The sequence below is a fragment of the Bactrocera tryoni genome, chromosome 3, assembly GCF_016617805.1.
Source record: "Bactrocera tryoni isolate S06 chromosome 3, CSIRO_BtryS06_freeze2, whole genome shotgun sequence".
Lineage (NCBI taxonomy): Eukaryota > Metazoa > Arthropoda > Insecta > Diptera > Tephritidae > Bactrocera > Bactrocera tryoni.
The window spans coordinates 15,557,495-15,570,599 of NC_052501.1; the positions used below are offsets into that span (position 1 = coordinate 15,557,495).

General features: G+C 34.8%; 1 protein-coding gene across 2 annotated transcripts in view; it reads left to right on the forward strand.

Annotated features, from left to right (window-relative positions):
* Positions 1-13,105, forward strand: part of LOC120771034 (apoptosis-stimulating of p53 protein 1) — a 123,950-nt gene that overhangs the window by 93,711 nt on the left and 17,134 nt on the right. The window contains exon 2 of one of the 2 annotated variants that reach the window (XM_040098822.1): positions 11,011-12,135. The exons of the other annotated variant lie outside the window; for it this stretch is intronic. Within the exon in view, the coding sequence (XP_039954756.1) occupies positions 11,983-12,135 (153 nt within the window). The 5' untranslated portion in view covers positions 11,011-11,982. The remainder of the gene's footprint in view (positions 1-11,010; positions 12,136-13,105) is intronic. 2 annotated transcript variants of the gene reach the window in all.

The window sequence follows — 13,105 nt, forward strand, 5'->3', positions numbered from 1 at the left end:
GAACGAGGTGTTTTAGGTTTGCAATGAAGCTCGTAACACCCAGAAAAATTTATGGCGCGACGAGCTGAGCAGATTTAGCCCTTCCTGTCAGTTTGTCTTTATATACGCGATTTAGCCCAACACTTTTTGAGATATCAATCCGAAATTTTGCAAACGTTCTTTTCTGCACAAGAAGCTACTCATTTGTAGAAATCGCCGATATCGGACCACTATGGCATATAGCTGCCATACAAACTGAACGATCAGAATCAAGTCTTTGTATGAAAAACTTTTTTATTTTTTGAGATATCTTCACAAAACATAACACAAGTCATTTTCCAAGGCAATTATTCAATCTCGAAAGAAATTGTTCAGTTCGAGTTATAATAGGGTATAGCTGCAATACAAACTGATCAATAAAAATTCAGCCCTTGTATGGAAAACTTTTATATTTGATGAGATTTCTTCACAAATTTTTGCATGAATAGTTTACCAAGTTAACGGTATAATCTCTGAAGAAATCGTTGCGATCCCATTACTCTAGCATATAGCTACCATACAAACTGATCGATCAAAATTACATCCTTATATGAAAAACTCTTTTATTTGACAAGATATCTTCATGAAATGTGACATAAATGATTGTCCTAGCCAATGCTACAATCTCTAAACATATTATTCAGATCGAATAATTTTAGCATATAGCTGCCATACAAACTGACCGATCAAAATCAAAAGAAAAATTTTTTGTACATTTTTTTGCTATAAGAAATGCACGTGTAAAGGGTATTATAGCTTCAATGCCAACGTTTACTTTTTTCCTTATTGTTGTTGTTATTATCAGTTGTTATGCTCATTGTTATTGCTGTTGTTACATTCCTTGCTACTGCTTTTGGTCGTACATTTGGCAAGTACTGCGCGCTGACTGACTCCTCTGGTAAGAGCAAACAAACGAACCGTTATATGTGGCATGCTTCTGCTTGGCTGCCACACCACCTCAGCCACTTAACTGTTACTTTACTCGGCTAATGCCTCATTTTCATCATTTGCAGCACCCACCCACAAATTTGCGAAGCCAAAACGCAAACATACAACTATTTATATTCAGCGCATAGCAACATAGTTGCTTAAATATACATACATACTTATGTATATACAAACACATGCACATATACTTATAATTTTGCCATTTGCCTCGCTGCGTGTCGCCTGCGCTGTGTGAGTTCAGCGCAACGAGGCAAAAGTGTCACCGACATGCCTACACTAACGCTCCAGCAGTTGTTGTTGCTGTTGTTGTTGTTCTAGTTGTGAGTTGCTATCGTGCGTTAAATGCGTAAAGCTTGCGTGCGTCCAACTTTACAAGCGGCCTTGCCTTCGCCCGCACCCAGCACAGCACAGCACGCAGTCGAGTCAAGCAAAAGGCCATCCATCAGTACGCATGAGTGTTTTCCCACACACACACACGCGTACATGTGAGTGCGCCTGTCACCTTGCCACTATTTAGCATTGAGCGCATGTGTGCTTGTAGCGTGCAACTTTTCATGATAATGGAAAACAAAGTAGTCTCCAAGGATCAACGTTGAACTTGATATGCTTCGGCATACGCAGACGACACATATCCGGCGCACACACACACACCCACATGCATACGTTCAAACGCTCGCTCGCAAATTCACACAAATAAATAAATTGCGTAGCTATTATATCATCGCTTGTAGTTTAACGGATGTGTGACCCTTCAATACTGTGTATTTGTGTGTGTGTGTGTATGGGTGCACACACGCATGAAAGCAATTGTGCCCTCTTGGGAAAACCGCTGGAGATCTCTTAATGAAGTTGAATTTCTTTTTGTTAATTTCAAATGGTGCGAGCTTATACTGTAGATATATGTATATATTTACAAAAAATGGACTTCAAATTGTAACTATGTGATTTTTCTACAATTTTCTCGCCTTTCTCTCGAAAATTATGATAAGGTAGATACTTCAAATGGTCGTATGATTTCCTTCGAGAGTTTTTTTATAATTCATGGAAGTGCTGAACATTTTGCCACTTCGCCTCATCCTCTCTCACTCAAAATACATACAAAAAAGAATCAAAGTAGGATTTCCCGACTGAGCAACATTTTCTTGTTCACGGCTAGTTTTAAGGGGTTGTGGGTTTTGGAATTTCAGAAAAAATTGTTTTCAACTATGATGTGTCTAAAAGATTTTTCAAAAGTTCCAAGATAACCGCAATGAAAGTGTAGAAGATGAACCAGAAAGGCGGCCTCATTCTTTCATCGTGTTTTTCTCGTAACATCTTTATCACGGTCGGTGGTCACGATTTCCAAAAAACTAGTGCAGCAAACTTGTTACAAATTTTCTGAGTTCTTATAAATAAATCGAAAGATTTTGTTCAAGGCAATTTGTGACCTTACCTTTCCGTCCCCTTCAGTAAGCCCAAATAATCATTTGCCAAACGTACTTATTTAACATTTTAGAGGTTAAATGAAACTGTGCTGAGTATCCAAGCATTACAGCTTGAAAGAAAGCAAAGTCGACGATGTACATATTAGCAAGGAGGTTCTATAGCCAAATTTGCTAGTAGGTAAGGCACAATAGACCGTAGGTCGCGGTGTAAATCTCATTTACTTTTCTAGTAGATATGCTCCCGCCATAGCTCACTTCACACCGTTTTAAGAACAATACGCAAAGTTAATACAATAAGCAAGTTGGCTTGCGCCGGGGGTACGTGGTGTCTCACTCGAAACTGACAGTGGCTCAGATTCACTAGGCTTTGGCAAACATTACTTTGTTGTTAGTGAGTAGAAATATAGCTTTGAGTTGAAGTATTTTTTTGTGATTCTGGTGGCTATGTTGTTGTAATCTTTTATAGTGTTGTTTTCGGGTGTCTCACTAACAATAGTTCAATTTTTGGTAACTGCTTTTTTCTAACGTCAAAATCGGTTGACCTCTTCAACTAGCTCAAATTCTTCTCCAATTAATGTATGCCGTAATTATTTATGGCTTTATATTAAGCCACTTAAGCTGACTCGAAGACTGTCGAAGACTTTTTACAATGTTTTAGTGAATTCGATTACTGATAACAATATGTGTATCAGTGCATCTCCTGTGTACAAAAAACATAGGTTGAAAAATACAATATTCTTAAGAACTATTAGAACCAATTTCTTCTTTTTACTATTTTCAACTCAAAAACTCTTTCATAAAATACTTGCATTGTCAGAGAAGTACAAAATATCTCTGGATTCTAGTTCCTTGCCTATATCAGACTTTAAAATCAATAATTTTACTGATCTTCGCGAAAGATTACGAAGAACAAAGTTAAAAGCGTTAATTTTCATATGATATGCGGTAGCTTAAACGATATATAGTTTCTATAAAAAGGCCAAAGAAATGTATCATCTCCTTATAATCTTCCGTACCGTCACGTGTAGATAAATCACTTGTTTATTGAAGATTCTATTTGAATATATTTATTTTCACTCCTATCCTAATATCCGCATTACTTGCAAATTGTTATTATCTTTATATAATATTATTTATAGTACTACATTTTATAATCTAAATTTATGTTTTACCTAAAAGAGAAGAATAATATAAAAAGTGTTGCCTACATTTCGGCGCCGTGAAAAAAAACTTTAACCTTAATATAATCATAACAGCTGCCGATGATATAATTACGGAAAATGGCAAGAAAAAAATAAATTTTTTTACAAATCATCAAAGAAAGTTTGTCATCTCTTTTATGAAGTCGAAAGAGTAAAGTTTGAAGGTATAATCGGGATAATTATATGGTTCTAAGGGCTTATGTCCACTCGCAAGTCAGAAAAATCACGTTTTCTGTGATTTTCTGTAATCAAAAAGTAAAAATAATGTTCACTTAGAGATTTCAATTGTAATTTAATAATCGGCTATTGATTTTAAAAATGTGGCAATCTCTTGATTTAGTATATGACTTCCACTTGCGAAAAAGAGTATATGACCATGAAGAAAAATTTTCTGATTAAATTTATCTTGAATCCACAAAGCAAAAAAGGTTTATTATTACAGGTAATGATAGTTAAAATTTTGAGTACTGACAAAATGGCGTCTTCCCAAAAAATAGTTTTTGTTTAAAAATGTCCACTTCAGAATGGCTTAAAAAATGAAAAATTTTACAAAAATCTCATTCTTTCGTTCATTAGCAGCATTGACTCAGTAAAGAGACATCCGAGAATGGCGTGATAATATTTTTTTTCAAACATACTCTTATCTCCTAACTACCTGTCGAGTTAACTTAAACTTTTTGGAGAATATTCTCATATATAATATATGTATGTATGTATATGCGAATACATGGATGCTGTTACATATTTCTGGTCTTGAGACTTACATATCATTACGCCGGAACGAAGGTCCTATTTTTGTTGCTGTAAAACGTTTTCTATGTAATTCTTCACTTTTATCCAGTTTTCCTCGAATAAAAATCCGAGTCTTTTCCAGTTACGTAGATCCCACTGTCGTGGGAACGTACTACTTACTTGACGTAGAGATTATCAGTGATCATTAATTATCCTTTTCGGCAACACTCAGTTTTTGTGTACAAATTTTCAAACTTCTTCCGAAGGTGATTTGTGTTTTATGCTAAACATTTTCAAAGAAAAAAATGATTTTCTAAACCCAACCTGGAGAGAGTAAAATAGCTTTCCCCACTAATATATCTTAAGATTATGCTGTAGACAGTGTGCGTATATATTTTAAAGACAAGCTTGCCGACCAATAAATACACTGAGCTTAACGAACTAAATTTGAATTGAAATTATTTTCGAAAATTTTTATTTTTTCGAACTGAACTAGAATTGAAATGATTCACGAAATTTTTTATTTTGTCGAACTTAATTTGAATTGAAATTATTTTCGAAATTTTTTGTTTTTTCGAACTAAACTAGAATTGAAATTATTCACGAAAATTTATATTTTTTGAAACTATTTTCGAAAATTTTTATTTTGCGAACTAAATTTGAATTAAAATAATTTTCGAAAATTTCAATTTTTCAAACTAAATTTGAATTGAAATTATTTTCGAAAATCTTTATTTTTTCGAACTAAATTTGTATTGAAATTATTTTCGAAAATTTTTATTTTTTCGAACTAAATTTAAATTGAAATTATTTTCGAAAATTTTTATTTTTTCGAACTAAATTTTAATTGAAATTATTTTCGAAAATTTTTATTTTTTCGAACTAAACTAGAATTGAAATTATTCACAAAAATTTTTATTTTTTGAAACTATTTTCGAAAATTTTTATTTTGCGAACTAAATTTGAATTAAAATAATTTTCGAAAATTTCTATTTTTCGAACTAAATTTGAATTGAAATTATTTTCGAAAATCTTTATTTTTTCGAAATAAATTTGTATTGAAATTATTTTCGAAAATTTTTATTTTTTCGAACTAAATTTGAATTGAAATTATTTTCTAAATTTTTTTTTTATCGAACTAAATTTGAGTTGAAATTATTTACATGTTACATTGGGTGTCCTACAGGATATTTGTAAGCCTCTAAATATATATTCCATATAGTTGTATGTCAATATATGTATATAGACATGGCATATACCAAAATTTTTTGCGTGTTTCGCTTATTTTACACAGCACTTTTTTGCTATATTAACTACATTGTTGTTCTTGTCATTATTGTTGTTGTTGTTGCTGTTAGGCGTGCGTGGGTAGTACGGACTTGGCCCAAGCGACATTTAAAGGGTAAAATCAATAAAAAGCTTGTTGCGCCGCACGAGAGAAGCAAAAAAAACCAGCAGCAGCAACAATAACAAAATCAACAACAACAAAAAGGGCACCAGCAACAACAACAAGCAATATAATGAATCACTACGTCGACAATAATAATAATAATAATCGTAAAAACAACAAAACACATTTTCCACTACAATAACTGGTGGAGGAAGGCAGCAACAACGGAACAATAACCGAGCAACCGCATGCACGCAACACAGCGCACGCACACGCACATATTTACTTACTTGGCAGCAGTTTGAGGGACAATAAGTAAAAACACCGGTTGACATCAATGACAGGAAGTGTTGGTGGTGTCGGTCGACTGCATGTTAAAGTCATTGCCGCTGGCTTCACATAAATGTATGTGTGAATGGATGTATGTATATGTGTGTGTATTTAAGGGTGTATGTGTGTATGCGTGTAAACAACTGTTATATTGCTGCTATTGTTGTGTGGTTTTTCCGACATTTGTTGGCACTTTGGCAAGCAACATTTGGTCGAGGCTATGCGTATGTGTATATACATAGATATGTGTGTATGTGTTGTTGTGCTAGTGTTCCAATAGTTCATTACCGACTTTCAATTTGCACGCAAAGTCTTGCTTTTCCAACTGAAGTTGCTGCCATTTTTGATTTCCATTTAGACGCTCAAAGTGTCCTTTCGCCTTTCGTCAATGAGCGTGTGTGTGTGCAACGCCCTCAGTTTTCCACTAACAAATAGATTGCAAGCTTAAAAGCGTGCGCCTGTGTGTCGGCTTTTGGCCAGCAGGTAAAGTTGGTCACAAACATCAGCATTCTTTCAGCGCACTCGCTTCTTATAAGCATAACAAACATAACGGTACCATAAATATGATTTTTTCCAGACTTCTAAAGCATGCAAGTCAGCAGAAAATTTATGTGCATAATTTGGCACAATGTAATGGGGCTAATCATAAAAGAAAATTTTAATTCAATTTCATGCCAACTAACTTTGTAATTTGTGTTATGGCAAGGAAAACTTCAAGATGGCTACGTAAAAGCCATTAAGGCTAGTTCACATTTTTCCATAATCTTTATAATTTCTGCTTTGCTTTTCCGTTTTGTGTTAAGCTAAGTGAAATGCTAGCTTCAAAGAAAGTAATGTTAGATTTTGGTTCAGTTCACCTTTCTTATGCAGATGAACAGAAAATAACAGTACGTGAGTGGCGACAAAGTTAGGTTTCTATTGACGAGAGTAAATTTAGGGCGTCGTAAGAATCACGATGGCCATAAGTGAGAGGTAAAGCCAGTGTCAGTACTTTTCATAAAATATTTATTTTCTTATTTTAAAGGAAATGCGTGGAAGTCATTGGAACACCATGTACTGACTTTTGTAGTGTTTTTTAAGCCGAAGATTTACTGCGCCATACTGCAGACTCTTTCAGAAAAGTGACTAATCCCTCTTATAGCAGAACGGTGATATAGGCTTGAGCACAGTCACCTTGCGTTCAGGGTTTGATAAAGAATGCCTAACATCGTCATCAATGACATCTAGTCTCCTTGTGATAAGACTAGTTTGGGTGCCAGGCCACAGAGGAATCGCAATTAACTGTGAAGCTGACGACAGGACGGAAAGGAAAGGCTACTTAGCCAACTCTCACAAGAATAGGAACGGGTCGGTGGTCTACTTTCTTCATTTATTCTACCTGGATAGTTGAGCTTTGCAAGAGCTGACGCTCAATGCCAGGCTGGTTCATTGTCGCAAGTTCGATGTGGCCCAAGATCGATCGTAAGAGATTCAGTAAGCTCTTTATCCCCAATAAGGTTAATCACTCCCTAGTCGTGGGGTTTTAACAAGCCGTTGCTCTATAGGCATCTACGTTGTGACTTTAAAAAATAGCAGAAACTGTATGAAAGAAGATGAGTTGGAAAAATCTGCGCCGCCTTTGCGAAATCAAAACTTAAACACTTGGGAGCAAATGCTTTCAGCTTGAGAAAAAATGGATAGGCCACTGGTGGTTTATCAACTTACAAGATTGGATTCAGTTGTTCCATTTTTATGGTTTCATAAAAGACTGCACATTATAGTTCACGTACGATTTATCTACCGTAAGATCATAAACATATTGACTAAGCTTTTAGGTAATATTTTTTCGGCGGCATACATTTATTACATTGTTGGATGTTTTCATAATTTTATAGAGAGTAAATGAATATAATTACTCTCACCCTTTAAACTTCGGTAACATAGTGCTAAAACTATTTATCTTGTCATTTACTTGGATAGTTATTGCTTACTTTAAACCTCTCGGCCAGTAATGATTACTGCAGAACTATGACTTATTACACAGAAACCATTCATTTCTAAGACTAAAAATAAGTGTTATGAGTACACAATATCAAAAAGAAAATAACTACAATACTCCACAACAAGCAAAACAAATAATTTTATTTGATTTGCAATTTGCCATAATTATGTAACACAAAGTTTACTGTGAAAGTATTAAACTCTCATTAGTTAAGTCAATAATTATCGCCTTAAGGCGGAAAATCAATTTGAATTCAGAAAATGTAATTCCTAGTATTTGAATATTAATGAAAATGGTCGACTCATATATTTTATGTGTATAGTATGTAATTTTCATAAGCGCAATTAGAAGGCATAACTGAATGGATGTTTAATCGTATTAACTCAGTGGAATTGTATGTACGAGCTATTAGAAGTTAAGTTAGAGTTCATTTACTAAAGTAAGCTCAATGCCTGAATAAGTATTTCTTCTCTGCAAACATTTGAATACATATATTTGCCGAAAAGCTTTTAAAATTTTTAAACCTTTAATATTTAAGGGCGTATACATAAATATGTGTATAAAATTTAGTTTTTTTTTATTTAATGGTCGTATACATTTATATGATTATATGGTTCATGATACATATAGCAGCATATATATAAAAAACAACATTTACTAAACATTTTTCGCAATCTCTTACACGCAAGCATATGTTTGACGGCTGCTTCGACACTTAGTATCGTCTGCTGGGGGTAACCTCACTTATAGTGGAGTGAGAACAGAACAGTGGGCGGATATATTGGGCCGAAAATTGTGCAGTCATTGTTAGCAGAATTTGTCCTTAAATTACTGGGAGAGCAAATGAACGTACATATGTATATATCTATGTACACCCTATGTATGAGGGTGTTTGTTAATTTACCAAGTTATTTTCTTCCGGTATACTTCATCAACTTTCAGCTTTTGTCCCAAACAAAATGGTCCAACATAAAAATGTTCTTTATTTTCAATAAATTATTATACTATTTCAATGAGTTAGTAGGGATGATGCATCAAATGTAGTGAGTATTCGTACAGCTGCCTTATAAATTATATGTTGCTCATACGACATGGTGTACTGTATGAATACGAGTACAGTACTGCATATAATGCTAAATTTTAACTGCTTATAACTTTTACTGGAATGTTTTTATAGAAAAAATTATCTCAAAATTTTTTTAGAATGAAAAATTTATTATTAGAATTGCCTTTTTCAAGTTTACTTGCTAAATAAATATAGCGTAAATATAAGAAACCTGATGTGATATAGATGGGAAAAGAAACATTCTAGGCAGAATGTGGAAAGGAAAGATCTTATTTACCATTCATTACTATTTCTAGACCAAATTTTTCCTAGACGTCTGCAAAAAAAGCTAAAATTCCCTCACATATACAAAAGAACTTACATTGGTCGGTCAGTTTGTATGGCAACTATATCCTAAAGTGACTCGATCCGAACAATTTCTCTCGAGATTGTACCATTGCCTTGGACAATAACTCATGCCGAATTTTGCAAAGACAGCTCATAAAATAAAAAAGTTTTCCTTACAAAGACTTGATTCCGATCGTTCAGTTTGTATGGCAACTATATGCAATAAATGCCCGATATCGGACATGCGACAAAAGAGTAGCTACTTGTTGAGGAAAGAATGGAAACTAAATTCCAGATCGATATCTCTTTAACTAAAGGACTAGTTCGCATATATACAGACGGACGAAAAGATTAATACACAGAGAGTCCAGTCTATATCGACTCAGCTCGTCATGCTGATCATTTATACATATCGTCACCTAAAATGCAACATAACTTAACATCATTTTTCATAAGTTGACAGGCAAAGAAAAAACGTTGTAATAGAAACCACTCAAAAGAAAATTTTAGTTTTGGTTATAAAATGGTTATATAATGGTTCTGTAATGGTTATATATTGGTTATATAATGGTTATGTAGTGGTTATATATTGGTTATATCTGACAGCGGAAGCTGAAAACTTTATCTAACATAAATGTAACATGATGTAGTGAATTGTAAGCAATAAAAAGGTCAATTCCGACTTTTGATAATACGTGGCTTTGCATTTTAGGTGACGATATATATATTTTACAGGGTTTTCGAAGTTTCCTTCAAGGTAGCAATACAATAATAACGTACACCCTAATATATGTGTAAGTCGGTTTGTGAGTTTGTTTGGTATTTTTATAACCGTTTCCGCTCGTATACCCAACAAGCAAAATTGTTGATTTTTTCGCACAAATATTTTATATTTCTCTGTAAAATTATATAGAATATATATATAAAGTTTGAAATGCTTTACACTATACATGGAAAAGAAAATTCAATATAGTTATTGTATTAATCAACACTAAAATACTTGTATGTATAATCAAATAATAAATAAAAAAATAAAAATTAATAAAAATTAATAATAAAAATTAAAAAAAATAAAATAAAAAAAAAAAAAAAAAAAAAAAAATAAAAAAAAAAAAAAAATAAAGATAAATAAAAATAAAAAATTAAATATAAATTTTATAAAATTTTCATATTGCCTCAAAAGCAGTTTATTTTGCTCACTGGGTATAACTTTCGGTTATTGTTGTTGTTGCAATTATAGTTTGGCACTGTTGTTGTTGCCATACTGAGCTGCTATTATTGTTGTTTCGGCGGCCATACTCAATTCTTACATCAAAGTGATTATTACTAGTGTTGTTGTTGTTGTTTTTGTGGCTGCCATTGTGCTTAACTGTTGTGTCTGGCACAACAAGTACACAGGGCATACATGGTAGTTGCCACAGGCAACAATAGACTAGTGCAAGTAACCAAAACAATTACCTACAAAAAAGCAGCAAACAACATACACACACGCACACACACAAAACTACAAGTGCACTTAAATACAATTACAAACACTCACATACACTGATAGTCAAAGAAATAACCATGAAAATGGCTTCATATATCTTCAGTGGAATTTCAAGTGCGACAAAAGCAGACAGACAAGTGAGCGACGACAAAACAGTTAACGGAGTGAATTATATTGAAGTGCAAGTCAAGCGCAGTGGCAGCAGTTAACTGTAAAAGTGTTCATTGTGCGCAAGAAAAATAAGAATTATTAGAGAAACGAAGCGAAGAGGGCAAGCAGCGGCAGCAGCAGCGCATTAAGTGAATAGGTGTGCGCCTAAAAGCCCATTAGGCGCACATAGTACATGTGCAGAGTGCGAGAACATTAGCCGAAAGCGTAAATACAAGAAAAAATACAATAACAGCAAAAGCATAACAACTAACGAAACGAAGAATCAGCAGTGTCGAATAAAAAAATATAAAAAAAAACGAAAATAAATTCGGTTGGTGTGAAAAAGGTGTTGCCACATCTCAAGCAGTGCGGGTACATCAAGTTGGTTAAGTGACTGTTAAGCGGCACAACAACAACAGTAACAAATTGCACAGCACGGCGCAGCTAGCTTGCTGCGGAGGCAATGGCGCACAGCTTGTGGCGGTCAGCGCCTGACACATCATTATAAGCACATCAGCAGCACGTGTGCGCACACACACAAGCGCACGCTCGCTCAAACACTCACACACACACACGTTTACAAAAATATCACGCGCGCTTGTATTGTGCTTTCGATTTCGTATGCGCGCTGGTGCGTGCGCGTCACTGTAACCACTACCGCCGTTGTGCTTTTAACAACAAAAACACTTTCGTATAATTTCACGTTATATCTGTGCGCGCCACGACCGCAACGTGTCCGCCGTGTCTCTGTGCGACGACTGTGTGTGAGCGCGTGCATGCGTGCGTCAGTCATTTGCAGCCGCAACGTCCGGCATTAGAGTACCGCGTGTGCGTCAACGGCAACCGCAACGCATTACCGCAACCCCACACACGCACATTCACAATCCAAAGTAGGTGTGGCAGCGCTCATCAAGTGCTCAAAACAATGCTAACCTGCGTGTGTCGTCCCGTCTCCGGTAATTTGCCGAAAATGCCACCGACAATGATGCCCGCACCGAAGCCGCCACGCAACGCCATCGCCATTACCGGCCTGGGTGTGACGCCCACTGTGGTGGTGACAGCGGAACCCAAAATGAACGTAAGTCTCTAAGTTGTGCATGCAAATACATGCACACATTTATATATATGTATATCTCTTCCAAGCTGCGAAACGTGACTTGGCGCCCCTGTCAGTGCGCGTGGTTGGCCTTGTCACTCCGCGGGGCGCGTCAGCATTGACCGCGTAGCTAATTTGCAGTGCAACCGCGCTGAAGTTTCAGTTCCTACAAAAGTATCCATTAAGTGAATGTTGTAACTCATACATACAAATGTATGTGTGTGTGAAGTGTTTTTCCTTTTTTCTTTTGCGCGCACTCAACTTCCGTCTGCGGCGCTGTCGCCGCCAGTCGCTTGGCTCAAATGAAAAGTGATAATAGTCATAAGTAGTTTGTAAGCTTTCGCTTTGCTTCGCCACAATTCTTCGGTTGATCCTTATTTATTATGCATGTGCAAGTGATTTTTTAGCATTCACTTTCGTTTATCCCCTCGCCTTATTCTACTTTATTGTTGTAGTTTATTTGATGGCCGGAATCGGCGTAATGCCGCTTCGTATGTTAAAAGCAAATCAACTGTAATCATTACTTATAAATGGCAGCATTAGTTTAACGGTGTTGTATTAATGTACCGTTGTCACGCGAAATATTTATGAATATGGCTGATGGCATTAAAACTGAAAATAATCATTAAATAGAAGAAAAAATAAATAAATATATAATAAATTGTACTGAACAGGATTATTGCTTCCAATAATTATAAAGATGCGGCTCTACAATGTTCAGTGAGAATAAAATTTGTGAACGAATATAAATAAAAATCAAAAAAAAATTATTTTGTGGTATATTTTCCCTAATATGAAAAGATTAATTAAAATTTTTTGTTGTTTAATAATTGGTTTTTGTGTATGTATAATACTTAGAAAGAATAAGAACTTCTAACTTTTCGGATTCAGATTTGAGTTATTGATATGTTTCTTGATTCTTTAAAATTTCGACTGTCATTTGTTAAAAAAT